The sequence below is a fragment of the Stenella coeruleoalba genome, assembly GCF_951394435.1.
Source record: "Stenella coeruleoalba genome assembly, chromosome: 3".
Taxonomy (NCBI): domain Eukaryota; kingdom Metazoa; phylum Chordata; class Mammalia; order Artiodactyla; family Delphinidae; genus Stenella; species Stenella coeruleoalba.
Genome location: NC_137148.1, coordinates 8,777,294 through 8,798,199, shown reverse-complemented (window position 1 = coordinate 8,798,199; position 20,906 = coordinate 8,777,294). Strand labels below are relative to the sequence as shown.

At 38.2% G+C, this 20,906-nt stretch overlaps 1 protein-coding gene across 2 annotated transcripts in view; it reads right to left on the bottom strand.

The window, feature by feature from the left end:
• Positions 1-20,906, bottom strand: part of MARCHF6 (membrane associated ring-CH-type finger 6) — a 76,324-nt gene that overhangs the window by 45,328 nt on the left and 10,090 nt on the right. For both annotated transcript variants that reach the window (XM_079917105.1, XM_079917106.1), the window contains exons 2-5: positions 12,107-12,203; positions 11,211-11,284; positions 8,057-8,200; positions 3,689-3,761 (exon numbers count right to left, since the gene is read on the bottom strand). In XM_079917105.1, the coding sequence (XP_079773231.1) occupies positions 3,689-3,761; positions 8,057-8,200; positions 11,211-11,284; positions 12,107-12,203 (388 nt within the window). The remainder of the gene's footprint in view (positions 1-3,688; positions 3,762-8,056; positions 8,201-11,210; positions 11,285-12,106; positions 12,204-20,906) is intronic.

Sequence of the window (20,906 nt, the reverse complement as noted above, 5' to 3'; positions counted from 1 at the left end):
AGCTGAGAAAAAGGAAGGCAGCAAGCAAAAAACTGAAAGTAGCCAAATACTTGACAAAGGTCAAGTATTAAATACATGTAATTTCCTAAAGATACATGACTCTGTCCAACCCTTACTAAGAATATCCTCATCCTTATTTTATACACAAGTTGAACCAACTTAGTTAGCTGATACTTAAACCCATGTAAATGAACAGAATCAGCAAATCAGAAAGGTGGAGAAGGGCCTCTAGAAAGGCCTAAAGACAACATAAAGGAAGGCTGAGAAATACACAGTACACAATGCGTAAGGCAAAGGAGCCTGTGGTACATTTTACAAATGCCTCATTTAGAACGCAGATTAAATTTTGATGCCAACTGCAAATACACCAAAAGTATATTAGTTTCTCAACAAATCCAGACAGATCAAGTATGGTTCACATGAAAATACACGCAGTATAATAATACTGAAGACCTCTTTGTTCTTTTCCTCTCTGAAGGAGCATATCCTTCCCTGGTCTATGTCTGATTTCAGAGTAATTCAAAGGTAACTCAAGAATCTTGGTAGCCTTTGGAAAATTCACCACCATAATAGACATTTTTCCCTCCATGGAGAACTTAAGGAAGGGTCAATTTGGGAGACCTCGGCCTGGTAGCTCCAAACTGAACTAATGTGGCCCTCAGATGTTATCTGGAATATACCTTAATCAAAAGAGGAATACTAATCACCCCCTTGCTAAGGACCCCTCCAGACCATTAAAATTTTGATAGGTTGGGACTAAAATACCCCCTTCTCTACTCCTTCCTTGTCATCAGCAATAAGAACAGCAACTGCTTATTGTAGAGTTTATTGTAGATTTTTAAATGGTGACAAACTGTAGAATCCTTTCCTTTTCCCTCACACCTTGAATCTGGGCTGATTTGTGAACTGTCTGGACCAGAAGCGAATTTCCTGAGTTCTAAAGCCTAGAAGAGAGCTTTCAGGTAAGCTTCCACTCTCACCCCTTTAGAATGCTGCCCTGAGGCCACCATGTAAAGAAGCCCCACTAGCCTTCTGAAGATGAGAAGCCATATGGAAGAGCCAAGGTACCTCATCTTAGACTACCCAACCCCAGTGATACATATGCATAATGGAGGCGAGCCCAACAGATAAATGGATCAGCTGAGCCCAGCCCAAACTGCTAACTCCCAGAATTATGAGCAAATAAAATGTTTGTTGTTTCAAGCCACTAAGTTTTAGGGACAGCATGTTTTGCAGCAATAGTTAACTGATAGACTGTGCCTAGAGATGCTGAGGAACTGAGCTACAGAATATGTAGCAGCTGCTAAGATATTAAGAAATTTTAAGTAAAATTTCAGAAAATGGATTCTATAGAGAAAAATGAAACATTACTCAGAAAAAATAAGTGATTTACTTATAAGTGCTTTCAGAAAAACTGGCTCAATTCTTCAAATTCTAAAAGGCAGCATGAGATTATAAAAGCAACCCACGCTTACAATTTCTTTCCACTATTCCCACCAAGCTTTCAGCATTCTTCCCATGTCAATGAGGAAGCTCATGAAGGCAACTCAGGTGTGGCCCACTAACCAATCAGGTCACAGAGAAAAGGAGAGCCTGCCAACATAAGGCAAGCAACAGCTCTGAGTTTTGGTGATAATTTTGCTATGTATTAACATAGTGCTCAAAATTCACATATAGTTTTTACATGTATTTGTGAATTTAATCTTTGAACAGCCCGCCCAAATCCCTGAGGCATGATCTTCCTCATTTTACAGATGAGGAAACAGGGGTTCAGAACTGTCCAGTGATTTGCCCAAGGTCACCAAAAAGTTGCAGATGCAGCAACTTTTAAATTCCAATGTCAGGGTTCCTTCTGTTACAACCAGCTACATCTTTGCATCACCTAAGTGATCACACTTGCCAAAAAACCAGATGTTTAATGGTTCCGCCAACAAGAAGTAAAGGTGGTAGGCAAGTAAAATACTGCCTTACTTGAGACTAAAATACTAAATTTTCACTGACATGGCTTCCATAAACATCTGTTTTTCACAAAGCCAAAGCCTACCAATTTAAGCTTTGGTAAACATTAACATATTTAGCCACTTAAAACAGAAACCATTAAAGAAGTAACACACCCCCACTTTACTGAACAGCACAGATGGGACCTCAAGTCACCTCTTCTAAACAACTGAGATACTGACTGGCTGCTACACTGCTCTCTCAAAAATTACAATGATAAATACAACTCTAGCCTCACACTAAATGGAACAAGACTGCCCTGTTTAGAACGGTTCTTTTATTCGTTCATAGATATTAAAATATAACTTCCATCACTCTTAGCAGTCACCCCTTGCTTTTTTCTGATCTCCCTCGCTACTTCTAATATGTGCGTTTATTTCGTATACGATTCCTAAATGAAAGCCGGAGGTGAGCTACATCATATACATGGAGACATATGAATGACACTTCAGCCAAGACTGATTTTTCTTGCCTCTATACTAAGACTGTGTTCTGGATGGCTGATATAAAAATCTGATGTCCAAAAATAGTAACGCTGTCCTATTTGTTTCACTGAATCATTTCACAGAAAGTCAATATTTTCATACAAAGGGCTACCTTATTACACTATTTCTAAATTCTCAAGTGTGTCAAATTACTGCTTCTCCTTTTTATGAGGGCCACAGCCATTAGTGCCCTATTTTCAAGATCCTTGTCTACTTATAAACATTACTTCGAAAGCTGTTGTAATGTAAATAAAGTTCAAGTTCAAAACCTTTTATCTTATCTATTCCCTATACTGCCAAAGAAACACATAAATTAAATAACTTGCCTGTTCTATCCAAAAAAGGTAAAACTAGCAAGCAGGAAAAACAAGTTGCAAACACATCTAATATTTCTAAGTATTTTCAGCCACGATTCAAAATAATGATGCAGACAAAAGAGACTTAAAAGACCTCCTCGATTTCTTTTCTATCAGAAATGTAACATGCTCTCCTGCTCTCTTCTATTGCCATTTGGCTTATTTTTATAATATATTCCGCATGCTTCTGTCCTAAAAGACAGTCTTATATTGTTCTTTGCCCTTACTGACATAGGGATCAGAAACCTAAGGTCAATTGGGTACAAAAGAAGATTTTAGCAAACAGAGGTGCAATCTTTTGCAAGCTTAATATTCTAATGATCTTGATACAGCTTATCATTTACAGCATTTCTAACATCAATAATTTTGAAAACACATATATGTCTTTCCCAAGAAACCGCAATTACAAAGCTTTATGTCAAATTAAAACACAGTAAAACCACCACAGTGAACAAGTTTTTACAGTCCATCTCCTAACAATCACAAAAAACATTTTAAAAAGAAATTTGACTTCAAATGTCTGTGTTGTTAAAAACACATGTTTAAATGAACGCCCAGCGTATCACTATATGGAACAGTACATTTCTTGCACTACACGACAGCTTATTTAACTAGCTGTCCCACCGTTACCAAACTGTCCTTTAAGATGGGTATGTTTTAAAACATCATTTATATATGTCAGCTACTTCCACTGTAGCTGTAACTTTAGAATAGGTAACAAACATAAGGTATTATTTGTCCTTGGAATAGAAGGACTTTTCAAATTACAACAAACACAAGTATGCAGAAGAAAAAATGAGCACCATTCACAATGTGCAGCCTTCCACCACCACGAGGTTCAATACTTACGTGGACAGCATGTCTAGTGGCAGTGTCAGCAGGGAGCTCACAGAGCCAGTAAACAAGCACTTGTAGATGCGACCTACCAAGAAAGGGCATGAAGGCATACAGTCACAACTCTCATCGTAACTCATACAGTCGCTCAACTAAACAGATAAAGTGGAACACTGCGAATGCCACTGAAATAAACATTTAGTCTTTGCAAGGTTGAGCCTCATAATACTAAAGTTAAAAAAAAAAAAGTCAAGCATTAAAACTAGTGACAGTAAAGAATAAATGTTACACAATGTTTAAAGTTTTGATTCTCTCTAGATTTACTTACTTGTTTTTATTAAATGAGCTTAGATGTTTGAAGGGGGCGGGGGGGCCAATCTCAAGAAAAGATCTCCAAAATTATAATACAGAGTATTTTCTTTAACCTAGAATTCTAAAATTCATTGAGTCTGCTCATGAAAATAAAGTTTTGGGGATACACATTTTTGACATTGAGGACTTTTCAGTAGAGTACATGCTTCAATGCTATGAAGCAAACTAACAACCAATTTTTGACAAACAGATTCAAGGGTCCTCAAAAGGACAAAATCTTAAATCTGGCCATGAAGGGAAAGATGAAGTAAGGGCAAATACACAGCCATCCCCTCATCCTCTTAGTCAGAAAAGGCAGAAACAGATTTGGAAATGAGGCCCAAAAGCTGAGGTTTTCTTTCAAACCAGTACTTGTGTATTAGTTTAAGCATTTCCTATATAGCCTTGTACCAAAAATTTAGTGACTTCAATGGCTGTTCTCAAATGCCAAGTCAAAATGGAAAGACAGGAAAAGATTTTCTGTGACAGAAATTACTTACATATATGTATAAAACATTCAAAGCAAGTATGCTTGTAACAAGTAAAAGTGACAAACAGCCAATTGTCTGTAGATAAGAAAACAGACTCATAAATTAAAGTCCTCCTTACTAGCGTGCTTAAAAATAAGGTAGCTCAACACATTGCTACAGGAAAAGACAGCCACGGGTACATTGCTAACTTAAAGAAAGAAGTTACAGAATGTGTAGTGGGTGACATAATTTAGACTTTAATTGTGTGTGTGTGTAAACAATTCAGAACAGAAATCAAGCTTGTTACCTGTTACTTAAATCCTCAAAGTCCTTACTTAATTTTTGACTACTTGATCTACTGATTTCAGAGAAGTGTTAGTCTTCCACTATAACTATGAATGTTTTACATATTTCTAAGTCCTGTTTGCTGGTGCATAGAAATTCTTAAGTTTTCTTAGTGGACTATGCCTTTTATTAATATGAAATAAAATGCTGTTCCTCATTTAAAGTGTTTCATCTTGAATAATATCTGGCTGGCGAATACTGTTCCTGCGTTTTGTCAGCCTTTGTTAACAAATCCCTCTAGCATTAACCTGGGCTGTTTCGTACTTATCTCTTGTAGCGGAACACTTTTATACATACACAGTTATGAGGCTCTATCTACACCCTATGATCACAGATATTGCAATCTTATCTTTTCTTCTCTTTTACTCCCCTTCCTCAGCCCTCCCTTCTTGTCTTTCCTGTCTTTTGTCAGACTTTACAAATTTTACTCACTGCTTCCTATTCCCGCTCCCTAGGATGAAAACTCATCATCTTATTTCTATTCTCCTAACAGTTACTTAAATTTAAGTTTTGTTACTTTTTTATTAAGATAAAATTTACATAAATATTAAGTGTGTCTGGGTGAATTTTTATATTCGTATATATCCGAGTAACTGTCAGCCAGATAAGATTCTCAACATTCCTAGCTCCCCAGAAGGCTCCTTCAAGACCCTTTTCAGTCAATATCTCCAGCAAAAGGTAACCACTATTCTGATCTCTATCATCATAGATCAATTTGGCCTATTTTAAAATTTCACATAAATGCAATCCCACAATCCATACTCTTTTGTGCCTGGCTTCTTTTTCTCAAAGAAGTGAAGTTTATCCATGTTATTCTATGTTGCGTCAGCCAGCTCCTTTTTCACCACTATGTAGTATTCCATTATAGGGATAAGCCACACTGTATCCATTCTACTGCTGATAGTTGTTTGGTTGGTTCCAGTTTTAAACTACTATTATCAAAGCTGCAGTGACGACACCATTACACACGTCTTTTAGTGGACACAAGGTCCTTATTCCTGTTAGCAACATCCCCAGAAACAGAACTACTGGATCATAAGGTATTTATAATATTTACCACTGATAGATAACATCAAACAGCTTCCCAAAGTGGCTATACTATAATACTCTTACTATCAATGTATGCATGTTGCAGATGCTCCACATCCTAAGGAGGATTTGGCACTGTCTTTTCTTTTAATTTCAGCCATTCTTCTGAGTACATAGCAGCATCTTCTTGTGCATTTCCCTGGTGACTAATGATACTGAGCACCTTTTCACGTATGTATTGGCTATTTAATCTTCTTTCCAGAAACACCTGTTCAAATCTGCTGTTCTACTTTTTAATTGGCCTGTCTTCCTTTTTCTTACTGATTTATATAGTTCTTTATATATCCTGGATACAAGTCCTTTGCTGGATATGTGTATTGCAAATACCGTCTCTCACTCTGTAGCTTGCCTTTCTCTCTCAAAGCTATCTGAGCATGAATTAAAGTTCTTAATTTTAATTAAGTCAAATTTCTCAGTATTTTCTTTTATGGTTGTTCGCCTATACTTTCTTTTAGCAGTTTTTTGGTTTTAATGTTCACATTCAGGTTTACAACCATCTAAAGTTAACTTGTGTCAGGTGGGCGGTAATGGTATGGGTCACTTGCTCCACATGCCCGTCCAGCTGATGCTGTACCATTTATTGAAAAGACCATCTTTCCTCCCCTGAACAGCAACAATGGCACCTTTGCTGTTTATCACCTTTGCCAGTTCTGGACTCTACTTGGTTACTCCTGTATTTTTAATGCATAATTACACTGTATTTTCCTGTTTTATCTAAAGCATCTATAATTTCACCACAAATAAGACAACCTAAAAAGCTCTCAATTCTATCCTCCCCTCACAATTTCTCTCGTTAAGATCATCTAGAATTTTAGTTTCCAACTGATACCTAAAAAATTATTAATTATTGTAGACTAACAACAATTATGATGTAGCTATAAGAAGCACTTGTTTCTTTTTCTCTGGAGCTCACACCTTTCCCTGTCTTTGATTCCTTGCTCGTTTTAGTAAAATATATTCTCAAACACTTTTTTCATAAATGATTTGAGGTAGTAAGCTTTCCAAGTCCTTGCATCTATTGAAGTGTCTGTATTTTGTCCTTCTATCTGAGAATAATAAGATTTTGGGTTCAAAAATTTTGCCATGTGTTGACTATTCTGCTGTCTTCTAACATTCAATGTTGCTGACTTTAAGTCTGATGCCAGTCTGATTTTCATGATTTTGTAGGATAATCTGAAAGCATAACATCTATATACCGCCCTATTCAGCATTGGAAAACTTCACAATGTGTCTAGGATTGTCTTTTTCCTTTATCACAGTCAGCTCTCTCTCTTTCAATCTCTTTTACCCTCTGGAACTACTTACTAGACAGATACTGAAACAATCGGATGTAGCCTCCATCTCTCAAATTTTTTCCCTCATACTTGCAACTTCCTGTCTCTGAGTTACATCCTGGAGAACTCCTTGCTCAATCTTCTAGCTCACTAATTCACTCTTCAAGTGAATAGTACCTATTCTGCTACTTTCGTAAGATTTTCATTTTTATAACTGATCGAGTTTATTTTACTTTATTTTAAGGAGACATGAGGATATTATTATACTTATTTAAAAATATTGTTTGTGGCTAACTTTAAAGAATCCTATCTATATACTCTGGCACCATATACTATCGACCCCTTTCCATGTCTTTAAGAACACAAAGAACCTAAAAAGAATCAACTAAGAGTTAGTATACCAATCTCCCAAAGAGCCTCCTATATTTGAAAGACACGCTTCCCAATTATTCAGCACCATTAGATATGTGTTTTTTAAAAGGGGATAAAAAAAAATCTCAAAAGAACCCATCTTTTGTCATCCTTGAAAGCTCTAATAAACTTCAAGGAATAAAATTCAATTTCCTTCTAATTATGGTTTGATTTTGCTTTTTCAATTCTTTCATGAACTTTCATTATTAGCCTCTGTATGCTGTGTTTTTCTTTCCCACATTCATTCAAGAAACTGACCTGTTAAAAAATGGTTTTTATTCAGCTGAATAATATTTCTTAAATGAGGTTTTCCTAATACATGACATTATAATATCAAATAATTAAGTATCATTCGAACAAAACTATGATGCCATATTACTTTATAATATTAAATAGTTGTGCAATGTTTAAATAACTCCAGCCACAGAAGAATGAATACTCACATGCTGTAAGAGGAACAACTCCCAACCATGCAAAGGCCACAAGTGTATAATGAAACCAATATCGTATTGCAGTGCCAATACTTGTAACCAGTCCAGCAAATATGTCTTGGATTGGAAGCCGCGAAGGCATATCTGGGGAATAAACTATAAGGGGAAAACGTTCACATAATTTCATGAAGATTCAAATAGGTTATATTCTAGGCAGGTAGCACTATCTTAACTTTCAACATTTGCAATTGCACTTAAATATTTTTTCCTATAAGAAAAATGAATCAAATAATTGCAATAAAATACTACATTTACCCAGAAGTCATTTATGAGAGCAAATCACATAAGAAATGTAGAAGCCAATGAAACAGGCCTCTGAGCAGGAAAAAATATTCAAGAGAAGTACACATCCCTCACTCATAGCCAGGAACTTTATGTAATGCTAATTTACACATATTTCAGCATTCAAACACTATTAATTATCTGGTTTCTCAAATTATAAAAGATCACATAAAGCAAAAAGGAGCAAAAGGTGAAGCTGACAGATGTCATCAAGAAAGAACCCTCCCCCATGCCAGCCTCAGAAATAGCACTCAAAATGCACAACAATCTGCAGCAGAGCCACTTCCTGTAAGAGCCAACAGCCCGCTGACGTCTGTTAGCCACTCCCCACCCCATTTTAGCACAATAATCAACATCCCAAATGGTAAATTAAGGTCTTCCCACTTCTCTGCAAAGTGTGGTTCAATACTCAGAAAAAGAGGTTCTGCCACAGGTAATATTGTGATTTATAAGAAATACATATCTGGTCATTCAAATGACCAAAATATATTTCTCATATACATTTGGTCTTCGTCCACAGTTCCTGGCTCACAGCTCCTGAAACTCTAGGAATTTTCTATGCAACGTAAGCCATAAAGGTGTCTTTTGTTATGTTAATGAGATGACTTTTGAACCTGTCTGGGGCAGGGGTGGGGAGAAAGAGTATGGCACGGGTTTTCCAAGGGAGCCAACCAAGTAATTAGAGGGTTGGAATTTTCAGTTCCACCCTTCAGACCTCTGGGGAGGAGCGAGGGACTGAAGGTAGAACCAATGGCCAACAGTCAACGATTTAATCAATCAAGCCTATGTAATGAGGCCTTCATAAAAACCCATAAGGCCTCAGGTTCAGAGAGCTTCCCTCTGGTGAAAACAAGTAGATCTGGGGAAAATGGTGCAGTTTCCCTTCCCACATACCCTACCTTATGCATCTCTTCAATCTGGCTGTTCCTGATAATAAACTGACGATCTAATAAGTAAAATGTTTCTCTGAGTTCTATGAGCCACTCTAGCAAATTAATCAAATCAATGAAGGGGTCACTGGGAACCCCTGATTTAAAGTCAGTTGGTCAGAAAGGCAAAAGCAAAAGTAACAGCCTGGGTTTGCGACTAGCATCTGCAGGGGGTTGAGGGACGCCAGTCCTTTAAGGACGGAGCCCTCAACCTGTGGAATGGAATGCTATCTTGGAGCAGACAGTATGAGAAGTGGGTTAAACTGTAGGACGCCCAGCTGGTGTCCTGCAGAACTGCTCACTGATGTAGGGAAAAGCACCCCACACACATGTTGGAATTGGTACCAGAACCTATGTACACACATTTTAGAAAGATTTCTTTTGTAATCGGTTCCAGTGAAAACCACTGCTCTACCACAGGTTTCTCCGAAAAAACATACAGAAGGAACAAAGGCCTCTTTCTCCACTAAGGCCAAAACAAAGAGCTATGATAAATAAAGTTTTAAAATCAGTGATGTGAAATTTATGAGAGCACTATTACAAAACTGTTCACAGCTACAGACACAAAGGAGTGAACAAGTAACAAACAGCAACTTTTTACAACATACCCACAAAGATCAGTACTTTAGAGGATTTTTGATATACAGGAGCAAGTCATTAAACCAGTAAACAGAGTTTTTGAAAAAGATAAACAGAGCACATGATGTCAAATGAAAACTAAAAGGTACAAACACAAGCTTTTATTGGCCTCAGAATAAAGAAGCTCACATGAGTATTTCTTATCAATCAAACTTCATGAAGATATTCAATTATTTAGTCTTGCAGTTTGCAATAAACCTTAAGCTGTACAGTTTTTATGCCCTACAGAAAATTAAAGACTACAAAATAACAGAATTGACATTTTTTGAGCACTATGAATACAAAGCTTCAAAAGTGAAACTGTAATGATTTTAATTATATACACTCATCACATAAAGACAAGGTAAAACTAACAATAATTTACAGAATTTACACTCAGCAGCTCAAGATGCTTAAAACAAACAAAAACTAAAGCATAAAAAAATCTCTGGGAGGGGAGAGCAATATACTAGGATCTGAGAATGAAAATGTGCTTCAAATTATTGATAACCTGCCAGTATAAACCTCTACTTATTTAAGATGAACAATATTAAGTATCAATCAATAGGTAAAGGAGTTATAAATACAATTAGAATTTTAAAGATCTGCAAAACATTTACCAAAGCCTACAAAATACTGAGCTTAAAAAGTCTTATTTTAAAAAAGTGAGTTGTCTTTATTATTTGTCTTTAGTATTTGTCTTTATTATTATTCCAACCAACATAATTTAAACTCAAAAGATGTCCCAAATTTGAACACGGATGGGATATTTGACAAATTCAAGGCATCAATAATTTTTCTGGGTAAATAATGATATTATAGCTGTATTTTTTTTAAAAAACCATTACTCTTTAGAGATACATGCTAAAATATGTACAGATGAAATCATAAATGATGGGATTTGCTTTAATAAGGATGGAGAGGTGAGAACAAGAGCATAGGGAATGACATGTAAAGGCTATGAGTTGAAAATGGATGAAACTGAGTGATGGATACATACAGGCTCATTATACCTTTGTACACGTTTGAACTTGTCTAAAAAAAAAAGAAATATCCCACAAATTAAATCACGTGCGTGTGGTGTGTTAAAAGCTGACGTGTGGTGTATTAAAAGCTGACGTGTAGTTTTTAAAAATATTTTCCAAAATGTTATAGCAATACTTTCTATTACCATAAAAGACAAATTAAGCTGAACACAGTTGCTTTAAAACTGTTTAAACACCTTTATGTGGCCAGTTATAACCTAGAAATGCAGTGAAAACTTCGAAAGAACTTACTTGGTGTGAAAGCAAATCTGTGCTTGCATAATTCACAGTATTCTTTTCGACTGTGTTTCAGCCACTGAACTAAGCTGCAATTACAAATACATTCATAAGTATAGTGTTTATAACAAAAAAACTTTTAAGGTTTCATTGAAAACTAATATTGCTTTACTAAAATTTTACATATCACAGAACTTTTACAATTTTAAATTTAGAAAGTCCTAAACTTTTTATCATTAATGCCCTCTAAGAGTACAGAATTATAACAGATAAAGATAAAAATGACATGTATTTCCTCTATTAAAAAGCAGTTTCAATTAACTGAACAATTAACTAATCAAAGTAAATTGTAACATCCTCAAAGATAACTGAATATAGAAGAACCTCCAAGCATCAACATCAGTTCTAATATTGGTCTAAGGATACTGCTACCTGGTGGCTAGGTCTATCACTAATTGGCTGGCTGTGTGACATAGAACAAGTTACTTAACCTTTCAATGCTTCAGTTCCCTCATCTGAATAATCATAAAATCATAATCATACTCCACCTTGCAGTTTTGTTGTAAGGATTAAATGAGTTAAAATGTATACAAGCACTGAGTTATTACCTTACACAAAGCATTTCCTAAATGTAAACTATAATCATGCCAAGCAAAACTACAACACCATAACACTTCCCACAAACAAAAGCTCTCCATGGTAGAAATAAACAAATGGGTACTCACGTGCATCTGAAAGACAATATACCAAAATGACGTGGCATGGTAATAAGAAATATGGGTAATTTCCAAATTTTCACAAAAAAAATTTTAAAGAAATAACTAGTTACAGAGAAAGTTCACTGAAACAGTATCCCTTATATAGATGACAGAAAAGCTCAGACATAAAAATTTTCTAAAAGGATGACTCACCATTCTTGATGGATAAACTTAATACTGCCAGTACACACACAAGGATGATAAAGAGGTTTCTCAGGTGTTCCTTCTGACCGACACACTCTACATATGTCTATTAATGAAAAAGAAAAATTGAATTATCTTTGGTTATAACTTTTAAAAAAATAATAGGCCACCAAAAACTAAAATACTGCATGCTAAAGCAAGACTCTATCACTAGGTAAAACATTAATCAACATCATGGAAAACTAAAAAGTGTGAACAGGATGATAATCTAGTATATCTGAAACTTAAAAATTTTCTATTATATAAAAGGTCAACTGTCCCTTTGTATGAGAGCTCTGTAAATAAATCAAAATTGAAAATAACGGAAACTGTGGTTTACTTGAAACTGTACTTTCTCATAACTAACAGATTATAGATAGAAATATGCAAAATCACTTCACCATTCCTGTCCTAACAGTTTAAAGTCTAAAGTCCTAAGTCTGGTCCTTTTTGTGAAGTTTAAATTTCACAAAAACACATCGAAACAGCAGAGCAGCCCTAGAGGGAGAGACAGACAGGAACAGACACACACACAATAGCGTGTGGAGGGGGCACCCCAAGACCACGAAGGCCAGAGAGAGGCGAGCCAGAGACCACCTTAAGCAGAAACTACGGAAGCTCAGGGCTACGGGTCGGCCACCAAAGGGCAGCAGCTCTTCCTTCACTCCCTCCACCCCCGCCCCAAGTGATTCTCATGGCACTAGCGTCAGTCTTGCCTGGGGTGGCGGGTGAGATACAGATGGCCGAAAGTTATCCCTCAAGCTCGCTTGCTGGATCCTTAACGCGGTCTTTCTGCAGCACCACCTACCGAAACCTGGTTGCGATTTTCATTTAGACCATCTTCTCAGCAATCCACCAAGACCAAATGCCAACCCCAAGTGGGCAATCTGAGGGGCGATGGGCAGTATGAACAACGGGCAGGGACTTAATGCAAGCTTCTGATCTACTCTCTTACAGGGAATTCCTCATTAATGAGGAATAACTGCAACCCAGAGCCCAGCACTAATGGATTTAATAATGAATCCCCAGCACCTGTCAGACTGGGATACGCACATGCTGAGAAGCGTGGCGCAGTTACAGCCCCTTAAGAGCGTCACAGACTTGTGATTGCTCAATCCTGGGTGGCTAAGCAATATTTGTTGTCGAAGTTAGGGATATCAAGCACTGGGGGTAACCTAAGTGGTGAGCACACTAGTCTCCCCGGTTATCAAGGAGCCAGACAAATCACTCCAGCACCACAGAAAGGCCATGCACCACCACCCACGTAAGAGCTATCAAAGTGCCAATCCTGTCTGTGATGGAGTCGCGTAGGGTTGTCCAGCTTGAGTCAAATTAAGCGCAGACCACACCGCTGTGCCTTCAAATTTCAGCTCTGGAACCAGACACTCCAGCTACCACCATCCGAAGGACTTCAGTTTCCCGTAAGCTGCCAGCAATAAGCTGCCGGCACATTACCGGAAATAACGAGGGCAGTCGGCATTGTTTATGGTCAGACAACATGGGATCAGAATCTCTTCAAACCTCCCATTTTCACCTTCATCCTTAAGTAATGAAAACATCCATGGCAAAAGCTTTCACTCTGGTCAGTCTTACATCAATCTAAGACTTTGAGCTCTAGCGGTGCAGTATGAGCATCCCAGCCATCCCGTCTAATGGGCCTCCACAATCAAATTCCAACACAAACAAAACAGAACCATGCTCCCATTCCAGGATTTCCAGCAGCAGTGTGCAGGCAGCTCGCGCCTGCTTGGAGTACTTTAATTTCTTCAAGTGCACACTTCAGCCCACGGAGACTCGGCTAGAAGCCAGGAGGGCACTGAGAAGTAGGGGGTACGGATAGGAACGGCGGCTCCCCATCCGCAGACCCGCACGGCAGATCACACAGCATTTTAACTGCACCGAATTCAATACCCTGCCACTGAAGCTGGGGATTACCTCAGCTGCCAGTACCAGATTTGCCACACAACAGATCTGCCTTAAAGGATTTTAAGTGGACTCATTCCGATTACCAGACCTCGAAAGTGTCCAGTGTTGTTTTTCATCACTGCCTCCCCACCCTCAGGTCGCGAGTGGCAAATCTGCTACCTTCCTAGGTTGGAGTAGTCGATTACCAGGCTTCCTGTATGGAATCGAATCCAGATTTCCCATCACCCGAATTCCCAGTCACGGTGGTTGCCATGGTACGCAAAACGGCTCCTTAATAGGGCCACAGAACGTGCAATCCTGGTCATCTAGAATCATCAGAGCAGAGCTGCTGATGCCCATGGGCATGGATTAGTTCTAGAATTACCACAGTTCTGCAGGTAGGAGCCAAATAAGCGCTCAAAGTCATTCTCAACATCAGGGTGTCTAAGCCAGAAGTGCTTAGACGGCCGTGGATTAACTTTAGCGACAGGCATGTGCTACGGCAGGATCAACCACTCAGGGTGGGTTTGAGTGCGAGTGTGGGGAGGCAGCTGCAGTCATAGGGCAAAGTGGTTTCCCCCTCATCCTGTCTCCCCGGCCAGCTCTCAGGCAGCTGCGGGAGTAGAAACTAGGGCGCAGTAGCCAAAGCGCGGCAAGAGGTGTCCCGTAAGCAAGACACAGTGCAGAGGAAAGCGGCAAGAGACACCACTGGGCTTACACGAATGAGGGTCACCACGTCACCCTCCACCAACATGATGACTGGTCAGCCACAAGTTATGCGGCGATGGACTGGGGTGGGGCAGGGACAGCCTTTGTGGGCACACCTGGGCTAGCGGGATGCAGGAACAAACACCGGAAACAGTATCAACATGGGTGTGAACGGCTGATCGGCCGATGCCAGCCGGGTGCCTCATAGACAGGGACCAGCCCCACAAGGTGACCTAGCCCTGTGTGGCGCAGGGAGCCGCGGCAAGGACATCACAGCGGGAGGCTGAGGGATGTGCCCACCCGCAAGAGACACAACGTCTCCCCACACTCCCATAGCACGGCCGCGAGGGGCAGGTGGGGTTGGGTGGGACTGGAGAGACAGCACTTCCACTAGCAGGACAGAGAAACACGTGAATACGACCAGACACTGATCTTCAGAAGACTCCATCCTTCTGAAGGACGAACCAATAAACAGAAAACTAAGCAAACACAACAAATCTAAATCAAGGCCCAGAGCTCTGCTCGACAGTCTAAAGTACAGGACTGGACTCACCTTGCCCTGCAAGGTCAAAACTATTTTCACCATAACACTAATAGTGTTTTACTCTCATTGTCTTGCCAGTGTACAGTGGAGTTTTCCAGAGGCTACATGAGACACCTGTTTGAATGCAGCTGCCTCCCATTAAACGAGACATTTAAGAGGTATGTAAATATAAAACAAATCCACTCTTCTCACCAATATTTTGGGTTTGGAATATACAGTTATTTTCATGAAAAAAATTTTATATTAACACATAATGAGTGTGTTAAGTGAATAAATATTTCTAAATTTTTTTATTCTCTTATACGGCAATTAAAAGCTCTTCTGAATCTTTTAGAAGAATTTACAGGGATCCTGAGACCAAAAGAGTTTGAGAACCACTGCTCTATCGTAGTGGTATGTTTAGGTATGCTGAGAGATAGATACACAGATAGATTTTGCTCACAGAACATCTGAAAAAAATCAGAGAATAACTATGGCTCTCTCAAAATACACATATGCATACAATTATCATTATTGTATCAGGGACTTCACAAGCTCCACTGATTATAAAAGGAAAAGGGAAGGGAACATTAGACTTCTGAATCACTTTGTTTTACATGGATATCTTTTACATAATAATAAAAGTGGAAATCATATAATAATCAAAATGCAAAATAAACCAAAAACAAATCAAATGAACCTGTGTGTATCAAGCTTAATCACAGAAAATAATTACTTTAGACTTTAAAACATGGTAATATATCCTCAAGTAGGCTATATCCAAAGACAGAAGGAACTATAAAGAAATCCTAAAGAGAATTCAGTAATCATCATGTTAATAGTAATAATATTAATTGTTACTTTAAAACTTGGAGGATAAAGACAGTATGATACTGGTATTGTGGTTATTTGTTTAAAAAAAATTATCTCTTAGAATACGTAAGTATTCATGGATGAAAAGATATCGTATCTGGGATTTCCTTTAAAACAATCCAGCAGAAGTGTGGGGAGGCAAGAGATAAAAGAATTGAGATAAAAGAATTATCAACCATATGCTTGTATCTGTTGAATCCAGATGCTGGTTATATGGAAGTTTATTACATTAATCTATTTGTGAGAGTTTGAAATTTTGTATAATGAAACTTTAAAAAAAACAATCAAAGGTTAACATGCAATTTGTAAATATCATAGCTGAACTTTCACTTTACTAACACTACCAAGTCCTATTTGTTTGTTTGTTTATTTATTTATTTATGGCTGCGTTGGGTCTTTGTTGCTGCACACTGTCTTTCTCTAGCTGCGGTGAGTGGGGGCTACTCTCTGTTGCAGCGCACGGGCTTCTCATTGCGGTGGCTTCTCTTGCTGGGGAGCACGGGCTCTAGAGCACAGCCTCAGTAGTTGTGGCGCACAGGCTTAGTTGCTTGGCAGCATGTGGGATCTTCCCAGACCAGGGCTCAAACCCGTGTCCCCTGCACTGGCAGGCGGATTCTTAACCACTGTGCCACCAGGGAAGCCCACCAAGTCCAATCTTATCAGTGAAGTTCTTTAGCAGAAGGTCTTTGCATGTGGTTTATTTAACATACACACACAAATGTGAAAACTCATGTTAGCAATTTTCCTATTTCACTGACCATGTTTTTCAAAATGTGTTAAAACTTTCACTGGCTATATCTTCATCAGGGAAAGAAAGCAAAATAAGATCTAAATAATCTGCCTCAACATTCCTAAAAGCCTACTGCTATGCAACCCACAACCCATTTCTATTAAAACCATTTCATCTAAATGACTCTAATACAGAATCTGGTCCGAGAAACAACATCACAAATCTCTTTTGCAGTACTGACTCTTTTGTTTCCCCACATGATGAAGTTGTGACTGAGTTTTGCTCAAGAGTACTTTATGTATAAATATTTCCCTAAATGGAAAGGCAAAGATTGTTGCTATAAATCAACCAGAATGGTGATAAGCCTCAGCTATAAAACTCTTCAAGGCAAACACTCAGCTGTTTAGCAGGCCCTGAGCCACACCTGATTCGGTGTGGCTTATCCACTCCTTATCAGGGAAATGGAGGTCAGGAGAAGCTACCTAAGAGATAGGCTGCAACTGCCATTGCTCTATATCCTCAACTCAATTTCCTTAGCTAGTCCGTGCGTATGGAGTAGAAGCAAAGGTTCTTCCCTGCCAATCTATATTCCAGGAGAAAAATGTGAAACAAGGCACAGGTATATAAAGGTCATAGTTAAACATTTATTCTGGAAGAATACATAAGAAACTATTAACAGTTGCTACGTTGTGGGGATCAGGGTTGGGGGAAAGAAGTTCTTTCCTTATTTTATAAGTGTATGTTGCCTATAGTGCAGGTGTACCTAGGCATCCATGGATGGATTGCTTCCAAGAGCCCCCATGTATCCCAAAACTCCAGGGCACTCAAGTCCCATAGTTGGCCCTCCACATCTGCAGGTTCTGTCCACATCCACGGATTCAAGCAAATTCAGATGAAAATTCTGATCTGCAGTTGGTTGAATTTACAGATGTGACACCCACGAATGGGACAGGGGCCAACACCATATAAGTACTGGAAAAGATCCGCATATAAGTGGACCCAAGTAGCTCAAACCAGTGTTGCTGAAGGATCAACTGTATATATTTGTGTAGTATTTTGCTAATATCTTACTTAAAATTAATAGTTTCCTATATACTTATGTTCAAAGACATGTACAAGAATGTTCATAGCAGCTCTATTCATAATAATGCCTCCAAAATGGAAACCACCCGAATTGCCTAAATTTGGCAAATAAATTTGGATAAATAAATTTTGGTATATTCACATAATTTAATACTTCATGGCAAAAACAATAAACCAACCAAAACCACAAACCACAATTTGGATTTATCTCACAAAATGATGTTGAGTGATAAAGAACCCCAGACACAAAGAGTACCTACTCCTATATAATTCCACATGTAAAAAAATTCAGAAACATGCAAAACACATATCATTTAGAAAATAAGGATAAAGGTTCGCTCTAGAGAAAGGCAGCAATAAAGACTAAAAGACGAATGAAGATTCTACACCAAGATGAAATAGTAGGAGTTTTCTGCCTACTCCTCCTGCCAAGGACAGCTAAAAACCCCGGATATTATAATACAAAACAAACATAAGAAGACTCTAAAAGGTGAAGAGAAGGCAGATCAGCAAAAGAAGCTGGGACGCCAAGGAACCACAAGGCAGTGAGTTCTCTGGATTTGTGTTTTGCCTCAAGTATCCTGGACTGGAGGCTGAGGTGGAGAAGCTGGCAAGGTAGAAACACCAATGAGAACAGACAAAAAAAATTCCCCCCAAAAGCTTGCTCTCTCTCTAGCCAAAGGACCAGGGAAGGACAACTCAGCAAGACAGAAAACTTGAGACAATAACTACTGCTGTACCCCAGCCAAACAGTACAAGAAAAAAATTCGACCCTACCATCACCTCTGACAGTCAAGAACAAGTGGGGAGTAGACTTAAGATTAGCAAACTCTATTTCTAATCCTAGCCCAACTATATTATCAAGCAAGTTAATAAGGAAATGAGGATTTAAAACCTAACCCCCAATTCCAAAAGACAACTTTTTGACGTTATCATACACAACCTGTTTATGTGATCAAGTTTCCTTGAATGTTTTATTTTTTCATAATTTAATGTCAATATCTTATATATATCTACTATCTACCGCTCCAAATTTATAATTTTCTTCCTTTTGAACAGTAGATTTGCTCCCTCTAATGAAACACATTACTGAAATATAAGGGTAAAACTAACTAGTACAACAGCTAAGTAAGAAGTAGTTTTATTACTAGTGAAGCTGGATATTTCCACATTTTGCCATGTTCTCTTTGTGAACTATCTATTCAAATTCTTCGTCCAGCTTACTAATTCGCTCTTAACAATAAGAAAATAGTCCAAAAAAATTTAGCAAAGGATTTGAACAGATACTTCAGCAAAGAAGGTCTACAAATGGAAACAATGCTGACTCATTAAGGAAATGCAAATTAAAAACAAAGTTAAGATGCTGATGACTGTACAACAATGTGCTTATATTTAATGCCACTGAATCAGACACTTAAAAATGGTTAGAATGGTAAATTTTGTTATGTAAATTTTACATTAACAACAAAGCTTAAACCGCAGTAAGTTTACCACTACATACCTATTAAAATAACAAAAATAAAAACATATATACTCTTACCATACATCCAGCAATCCTATTCCTAGGTATTAACCTAGTGAAATGAAAACTTATGTTTGCACAAAAACCTATGTGAATTTCATTCATAATTCTCCCAGACTGGAAACAACCAACCCAAGCATTCCACAACTGGGGAATGGATAACTGTGGCACATCCCTACAATAGAATACTACTCAGCAATAAAAATGAACAAACTGCTGATACAGGCAACAATGTGACTATATCTTAAATGCATTATGTTAAGCTGAAAGAAGCCAGACTCAAACAGCTACATACTGTTTAATTCCACTTATGACATTCTGGAAAAAACAAAACTATACAGACAGAAACAGATCAGTGGTTGCCAGGTCTGGGGGTGGAGCTGACCATAAAAAGACACGAAGTTATTTTGGGGAGTGAAAGAACTATTCTATATTTTGATTGTGGTGGCTACATGACTATATGCACTTGTCAAAAACTCAGAGACATTAAATAAGGAAGACTTTAAATACACTTTAATTTTAATAAAATCAGGTTTTCTACAGTACTAGTGTCTAAACAGACATAGAGAAAAAGAACAAATGAGAAAAGGTAACGACATGAAAAAAAATTAGTTCCCTCTCTATAATGTGTTCTAATGAAGTTGTAGATTGAAATATACCCCAATGAGCACATTTATTTCATCCGACCAGGTAGGAATTAATGTTGCTAGAGACTGTGGAAATCATCAGCATTGGTCATCAAATATTTTTGGCATTCTACTTTCTGGGTATGTGGCAGTACTGCACTTCCCTGTCACCTCTGAAATTATACCTGAACATGTGACCTGCTTTAGTCAATGAAATATGAGCTATAGTGATGTGCCATCACTTCTGGATAGAAGTCTTTGGGCACCAATAAACACAATCCATCACACTGCATTTTCTTGCCTGAACAATTGTGGAATCATGTGCTAAGCCATGGTCTCCAATCTAGATCTCCAAGTGACCAGCATTATTAGCAGGAGAATCTCTCCCCAGCCACACTGGACGTGATGTCAGTGAGAAACTTAAAGCAACCTTCTGTTGCTCAGGTTTGGGGGAATTTTGTGACTAAGACATAAATTAGCCTATCCTGTTTTATAAAAGATCTTAGCTGCTTCCCAAAACAAAAACTAAAACAAGCACAACCACCACCAACACAGAAAGTCAAAGAAAACTCTTTTCACCATCTTTCCGTGCTACCGCAATGGTGTGCATGAATGACCTGGCTGATGCTCTCAAGAGCATTAACAATGCTGAAAAGAGAGACAAATGCCAGGTTCTTGTCAGGCTATGCTTCAAAATCATCTGGTTTCTAATTGTAATGATGAAGCATGCTTACATTGCCAAATTTCAAATCACTGATGATCACAGAGCTGGGAAAATTATTGTGAACCTCAAAGGCAAG